General features: G+C 37.0%; 1 protein-coding gene across 1 annotated transcript in view; it reads right to left on the bottom strand.

Moving 5' to 3' along the window:
* The window catches only part of LOC106876339 (major facilitator superfamily domain-containing protein 6), a 10,026-nt gene that overhangs the window by 414 nt on the left and 1,560 nt on the right, over positions 1 to 8,052 (bottom strand). The window contains exons 2-3 of the mRNA XM_014924841.2: positions 6,421 to 7,947; positions 982 to 1,161 (exon numbers count right to left, since the gene is read on the bottom strand). Coding sequence (XP_014780327.1) covers positions 982 to 1,161; positions 6,421 to 7,947 — 1,707 coding nt within the window. The remainder of the gene's footprint in view (positions 1 to 981; positions 1,162 to 6,420; positions 7,948 to 8,052) is intronic.

Genomic DNA, 8,052 nt, shown 5'->3' with positions numbered 1-8,052 from the left:
AAAAAAAAAAAAAAAAAAAAAATTATTGAATGACTGAATCAATTTAATTAAATTAGTTCACGAAAGAGAAAAAGCACATAAATCATTCATATAATTGTGTCTATGACCAAAAGTGTAATTATCATTAAGCTCTTCCTAAATATTTAATTTTCAGCATAGAAATAGATAAAATAATTGAGGCAGTCAGATGTGTGAGAAAATAATTAAGCTTCAGCAACATAATGATAATTAAGCTTGACAACTTATTGTTAGCAACAATATAGATACACCACTATCTGTGTATATACATCACAATCTGTACCATCATCATCATCATTTAGCATAATTTAGCATCTGCATTTCCATGGGGTACAATGAGCTTATTTGCAGCATATTTTCTACAGCTGGATGCTTTTACTGTTGTCAACTTGCACATGTTTCCAGGTAAGGTAATATTTCTTCATGGCTAGATATGCTTTTGCAGAATATTGGAGATGGAATAACAGGATGTGCAGAGAGAACATGCTGAGCTAAAGCATGTGCCCTGGGTTTGGCAATGATTCGGGTTTAGCAGTGTTTAACTATTATTGTTCAGAAGTATCATTGCTCTATCGAGTAACCCCACATTGCTCTGGTCTGACAGTTTCTTTTGTGTTGGACTGGATAGCTATAGTTAAATTGATGTTGCTGGCACCATTGTAAGCCAGAGGTGTCTCAATGAGCAATACGCGAGTGTACTTGCCCAGCTTCCAGTGACTTGGGCTGCTGCAGACATGTGACGCAATGGTAGGTTAAAAGTAACCTATCTTATAATGGCCTAATCCCAGCTCAGGTTCCCTGTTAGTGGATGCAGAATGTTGACACAAATGCACAAGAATAATGAGGAAATATAGACAAATAGGTCCCAAGTTCAATCCTTGTTCAGCAGACCTAGAAATAATGATGATATGAATGTGATAAATTATTCCGACTTCATATTCCGTTCTTTTCCGTTATACTTACTTTCAAATTTATTTGCTTGTTCTGGAACTTCCATTCTTTGAGTTTGCCTTGAGAAGAACCACTGCAGAGGAATGACTATAAGAATCATGAGGAATGCAGCTATACTGTAGATTCTCCATGTCCAGAGACCACCGACTATGGTAAATAGTACTCCTGTGAGAATGCTGCCAAAACCGCGACCTAAGGAATAAAGGAGATAAAATTTATATAAAAGAACCAGGAAGCATGTCTAAGATAGTGATTATTTATATTAGCTGGTACCAAGACCCAAGGAATAGAGTATTAGATTGTCAGAGAAGTTCATTTTTGGTTTTTCTACTTGGCACTTTCTGAAAAGAAGGAAGATTTTTGTTCAAAGTTTAAAAACAAGCACTCTCAGAGCGCACAGACTATCACTAAGGCAACATCAATGTCCTCTCAATGATTAGCCAGACATGATTTTTAAAATGAGAATATCTGAAATAAACTCGACTGCTCTCACAAATGAGAATACTAAAAATGAACCCAACCGTTCTCTAAAATCTAATCAGTTCATGCCAGTCATGAGGCCAAACATCCCTGAAAGTATCATCTGAATCCACCCAGCAGTTCTTGAGATATCTTTTCCATGGACAAACAAACAAACATCACTAAAAAAAATACCTCTGCCTTCACTAAGGAGGAGGTAATAAAAGAAAAAGTTGTAAAGGATGAAAAGAGTTACACAAAAAAATAAATAAAATCAAAAAAGAAAAGCTCTGAGGTTGATTTATTTCTTCAAGGCTGTGCCCCAGCATGGCCACAGTCTTAAGACTGAAACAAATAGAATATATGTATGTGTGTATGTATCTGTCTTTGCGTTTTGTCTCTCTGCCTCACTCCACTGCTTGACATCCGGTGTTGGTGTGTTTACATCCCTCAAGGCTGTTTGTTGTCTGAAATGCTCGTAAACCGAAGCTATTTTGTCCCATGGAAAATTCAAGAGGAAACACATTGAATTTGAGCAGGAATGTGCAAGGAACAAAACCTAGACAGCCCCAGCCCTGATGCCAGCTGTTGCTGCAGGCTTGCGTGTTTGTTATTCCGTTAATCAACCTAGACGTCTTGTGTTTGAAAAAACTGTCCATAAACTGATTTGATCATAGTGACAGGCATTTGTAAACTGTGATTCCGCTGTATTCTATTACAAATTTTCATTATACATGCACATACATATCCAAAGATATTTACAAGCCTATGACACACACACACGCGCACACACATGCATACGTCTATGTTTATTGTGTAATTGAGGATTGAATAGTTTGTGTTTATTGTAAAGAAGTAAATGAACAGCTGTATTTGACAATCCATTACATATTCCATATGGGAAACTTGGTTCTGTAGTCAGATATTTTTCCTGCATTGACATTATCATGTAAACTCGACATTCAAGGAATTGGAAAAGACCTTATAGAAGTTAGATACACATGCATGCATGCATGTATCTATTTATGTATGCGTGCATACACAAACATATTATTCACTGTGCGTTTGTGGGTATCTGATGTTTTTGGCGGTGTTTTTGACAGCTCTTAGCGTTCCAAATTACATTTCTCTAGATTATACCAAGTCTTATATATTTCAACATTTATCAGGATACAAGGTAGGCAAAATGAATTCCATCCCGATGTGTGTGAGTGTGTGTGTGTGATGTGTGTGAATATGTGATGTGTGTATGTGTGTGAGTGAGCGAGTGTGTTTGTGCCTGTGTATATATGTGTGTATGTGTCTGTTTATCTACACACACACACACACACACACACATATATATATATCTGATTCTCTCTCTCTCTCTATATATATATATATATTCAAATATATATGTTTGTGTGCATGTTTGTATGTATGTGTATTTATATGTGTGTGTGTATATGTATGTACATGCACATGTGTGTGTGTGTATATGTCCACATATGTGTATATATATGTGTGTATGTATATATATATATATATATATATATATATATATACACACACACACACACACAGAGACTATTTAGAGGAGATGTGTCTTGAAGCTTCTTTTTACCATCCCACACATCTGAGGAATTTTTAACCAAACATATTTATAAATCTTTTAGTTATACCTGAATACACTTTGTGACACATCACGAAGAACAGATTTATTTACACATTTCCCAATGCTTCTGCATTTTTATTCTAAATATATATACACACATACAGACACAGGCATGGCTGTGTGGTTAAAGAAGTTTGCTTTGCAACCAAATGGTTTTGAGTTCAGTCTCTGGGCAAGCTTCTTCTACTAAAGCCCAAAGTCAATCAGCCAAAGCCATGTCAGTGGATTTGGTAGATAGAAACTGTCATATGTATGTATGTATGTATGTATGTATGCAGTGTCTGTACAAGACTCTGCCTCAGTAAAGCTGAACTCAAGAGTCATCTTTGTAGTCATAAAGTGAGACAGAGGATTGACAACCAGGCCGCTGGTGGTGGTGCTACAGACCATACTAATCATATCTGTCAGGTATGTAGAAGGGAGTGTAATTCAGCGGGAGGACTTAAACGACACGCAAAGGTACATGAAGCCCAGTTACAACCAGAGCTGGCTATTGCCGGTAAAGGTTTTAGCTGCCGATTCTGCACAAGACATTGTAGATCTTTTACATGGCACCAGCACAGGCGAGATCAGTTTTCGTATGGTTTTAACAGCTGGATACCCTTCCAAAATCCAACCACTTTACATTGTGAACCAGATACTTTTTCTTTTTACCATGAAGAAAAAATTCTCTGATGGTATAAGGTGTTTAAAACACTATATCTATCCAGCGCTGCCCCCTGTCAGATTCCCAGACACATTTCCAACTCAATGGAAAATACCAATACCCACTGACTAAGTTCACTTACAGTACATTGGTTGACCTGAGGCTGTAGTAGAAGACATCTGACCAAAGTGCCATGCAGTGAGACAGAACCTGGGACCACTTGGTTGCAAAATGAGCTTCGTCACCACACAGCCATACCTGTGACTCTTCCAGGAGAATTTAGCAAGAAATGCCTTCCACATGGAACCTATTTTCTTGGTTTAGAATATTTAGAATATTTCCATTTCTGAATCCATACAAGGTAGTAAGAATGTTTATATCTATCAGGGTAATATCAACTGGAATAGCACAATTGATAATGGCATTTGATACTACAGGGCTGTTTTTATTGCACTGACTGCATTACATTGGTTAATTCCTGCTTTAAAATTCATTGCTGACGGCTTTGTTAGCTTCGCCAAAATCAATAGGTCTTTAGAATGAGAGAGAGAGAGAGAGAGAGAGAGAGAGAGAGAGAGAGAGAGAGAGAGAGAGAGAGAGAGAGAGAGAGAAAGAGAGAAACACACAGAACCACCTTTGTGTCTGTGTTTGTCCCCTACCAACGCTTGAGAACCAGTGTTGGTGTCTATGTAGTCGTAACTTAGTAGTTTGGCAAAAAGAGAACAATAGAATAAGTACCAAGCTTAAAAAAAGCAAAAAGGAAAAAAAGAAGTACAGGGGTCGATTCATTCAACTAAAATTCTTCGAGGTGATGCTTCAGCATGGCCGCAGTCTAATGATTGAAAAAGACAAGATGTGTGTGTGTGTGTGTGTGTGTGTGTGTGTGTGCGAGGGAGAGAGAGATAGAAAGAGAGAGGGAGAGAGAGGTGAAAAGAGAGAGAGGGAGAGAGAGATGGAAAAAGAGAGATGGAGAGAGAGATGGAAAGAGATAGAGGGAGAAAGATAGAAAGAGAGAGGGAGAGGGAGTGTGAGAGAGTGAGATAGAGAGAGATTGAGAGAGAGAGAGAGAGAGACAGAATGTGCTGAGACAAATATAGACAGAGAGAGAAACCTAATAGTTACAGAGAGAGAGACAAAGAAAGAGGGAGAGGAAAAAGAAAGGAGAGAGTGAATGAGAGAGTAAAAGAGAGAGAGGGAGGGAGAAAGAAAGAGAGTGAAAGGGAGAATAAGAGAAAGAGATTAAGAGAAAGAGAGGAAGAGAGAGAGAGAGAGAGAGAGAGAGAGAGTAAGAGAGAGCAGGAGGGATAGAGAGAGTGTTGAGACAATTATAGAGATAGAAAGCTAAACAGAGAGAGAGTGAGAGAGAGAGGGGGAGGAGGAGGAGAAAGAGAAAACTGTATTACTGTGAAGTGAAGTTGTATTTGCAATTTGAAGGGTTTTCTGTTGTTGTAAAGAGAGAGAAATAAAACAGAGCAAGACAATCAGGTGACATGTTTCACTGATGGAACTTACCTGTGGCATTGGCAGAAAGGACAGACAAGCAAGATTAGGTTAACAAGTAAATAAACAACTCTGACCTTTTGATTGTGGACCACCACCACCACTACCACCATCACCAGTACAATCATCACAACTACTACTACTATTTCTATTACAATAAAACTACAACCACCACCACCATCACCACCTCTACAACTACAATTACAATAAAACTACTAATGCTACCACCACCACCACCACAACCAGTACAATCACTACCACAAGTACAGCTTCTATTACCATAAAACAACAACTACCACCACCACTACAACTACTACAATGAAACTAAAACTACTACTACTACTACTACAACCTGTACAACTTCTATGGCAATAAAATTACTTATACTACCACCACCACAGCTACTACTGTTATAGTCACCGTCATCAATACAATAAAATACACACACACACACACACACACACACACACACACACACACACACACACACACACACACACACATATATATATATATATATATATACATGTACACAGTTGGGATCTTTGTGGTTTCTGCCACTGCATGTTGAAATCTTCAAAATAATTTTTATTGTTTCATATAGATGTAATTTTTGAGGCTGAATCTGAATTTGTTACTCATTTATTCCATAAAAATTTTGCGAAAATGTTACAGGTGTTCAAAGTTTGATCAGTTTCAGAATTTTGAGCTAATCAGAAAACAGTGTATTCGCTGCCTCTTCCATCATCAGGAGAGGTAGGGTGCCAGCATGTCAAAACATCAAACTAGTTACAGTAAACAGGGAACAGTGAAAAACTTTAAAAGCTTCATGAGCAAATTAAAAATTTAAAAGCTACAAACAAACTAACAGGAGTTGCTAGAAATAACAATCAAAACATTAAAATAGACACAAGCAAAGTTAACAGTGAAATCAGTGAAAAACATTAATATATTCACGAGCAAATTAAATATTTAAGAGCTACGAGCAAACCAACAGGAGTTGCTAGAAATAACAGTCAAAACATTGCTTAAAATGGACATTTATTAGTTAAAAAACATTCAAGAATGAAAATTTGCAATACCCTCTAGGATTTTATAGAATGAATTATCTTTCTCATATCTTCTTCTCCACATAAATTCATAAAGATAAATAATAAACAATGTTAATAAAATAATCTAAAGGTCAACTTACCTAAACCGAAGTAAAGTCCTTTAATAAATGTAAGTCCATTGGTTGTCAATAATATATTTGAATATCCTGATAACGACACAAGCATGAGTCCATAACTTAATCCATGGAATGGTTCAAAGAGTAGTACTAACCAGCCTTTTGAGATGAAAGAATATCCGAGGAATCGGATACAATAAGCTGCCAGAGATAATAACAAGCTGGGTATATGTCCAATGAGTTTGATAATCCTGTTTGATACCAACAGTATGATAATCTCACACAAAGCATTGAATAGTAAGCTGAATCCAAACACCAGCGGTGAACTGTTGAGGTCTTTTAGGTACCAGAGAAGAAATGTAGAAATAGATCCATCGAAAATACCAAGACATATAATAATGAAAAGAAAATGAAGAATTTCACAGTTCCTTAATGTAATCCTGAGCTTTTGAGAGTTTTGTGAAGACTTGAGTGTGTCGGGAATGTCAAGTTTTGAACCAATGAGAGCAGATATTGTGGTGAATGTGAGAAAAAGGTAAAATGAATGATGGTAATCGACAGGTTTGTTATGATACTCTTTTAGTAATTCCATTAAACCTGCTGAGGTCAGTGCACACAGACCAAAGCCCAAAGTACCCCATATACGTTGATGTCCAAGTGAAGGGCTCGGTTCACTTAGTTGACTGCTAGCTATGGAATCTATAAGGCTTACTGATGGCAGGAATAGCAAAGCACAAGTGATCTGAATTGCAAGAAAGATACCAAATGTAGCTCCGTACAATTCATTGTGTTGTTCACAACCGTTTTTATCTTGGCGCGTGCACTGGAATTTACAGTTGAGGACTGTTTCTTCATTACAAAGCATTTGCCAATATGGTTTACCATGATGGATCAAATTTTTCAAATTGTAGTCTTTGCAAATAAGGTGAGGCAAAGGAATTCTCTCCAAATGTATCTCATTTTTCAAAGTCACTGTAGTATTCGATATGGTAAAGTGAAGATATGTTTCTTTACTAGAACTTACCCAAATATCAAAACAGCTGCGTGCCCCAAATGGTCGCACATCTGTGGTGAAACAAACACGGGATGTATAAGCACCAGGAACAGCAAATAGACAAGATGCCTCGCAGTTGAGTTCAGTTAGGTTGTTAGTTTTGGCAAATAGGGCATAATCATAAAATGTAACTGGACAGCTGACCACAGAATTATGAAGGGGTCGATGGAGTTTTTTAGATGTGTTTACTTCAGATGAAATGCAATCCCGAATATAAGAATCTTGTGTATTACAATGGACATTGGTTTTAATGACTGTTTTGTATGGTAGGTTCTTTGATGGCACCAGAAGAAGACACATGTACACAACACCTGATAAGAATGTGAACAAAAGTAGTAACAATTTATGTTTTTGGAATCGGTCTGCAAGAAAACTGACAATGCGTTCTGCAACTATTCCAAAGAGTAACATAGATCCAGTGATGATTCCTGATTCTTGAGCAGATAATCCCAGATTTTTCATATAAAGCGGAATGAATGGTAACAGAAATCCAATGGCTGCAACAGCAACAAAAAAAAACAAAACAAAATAGTGAAAACAAACAAAATTTTAACAACAACAACAAAGAATGAGAGTAACTGTGTTACATTTATATATATATA

The sequence above is a fragment of the Octopus bimaculoides genome, chromosome 22 (genome assembly GCF_001194135.2).
Source record: "Octopus bimaculoides isolate UCB-OBI-ISO-001 chromosome 22, ASM119413v2, whole genome shotgun sequence".
In the NCBI taxonomy this organism is placed as follows: Eukaryota; Metazoa; Mollusca; class Cephalopoda; order Octopoda; family Octopodidae; genus Octopus; species Octopus bimaculoides.
Note: the sequence above shows the minus strand (reverse complement) of the source record. Positions and strands in the feature narration are given on the sequence as shown.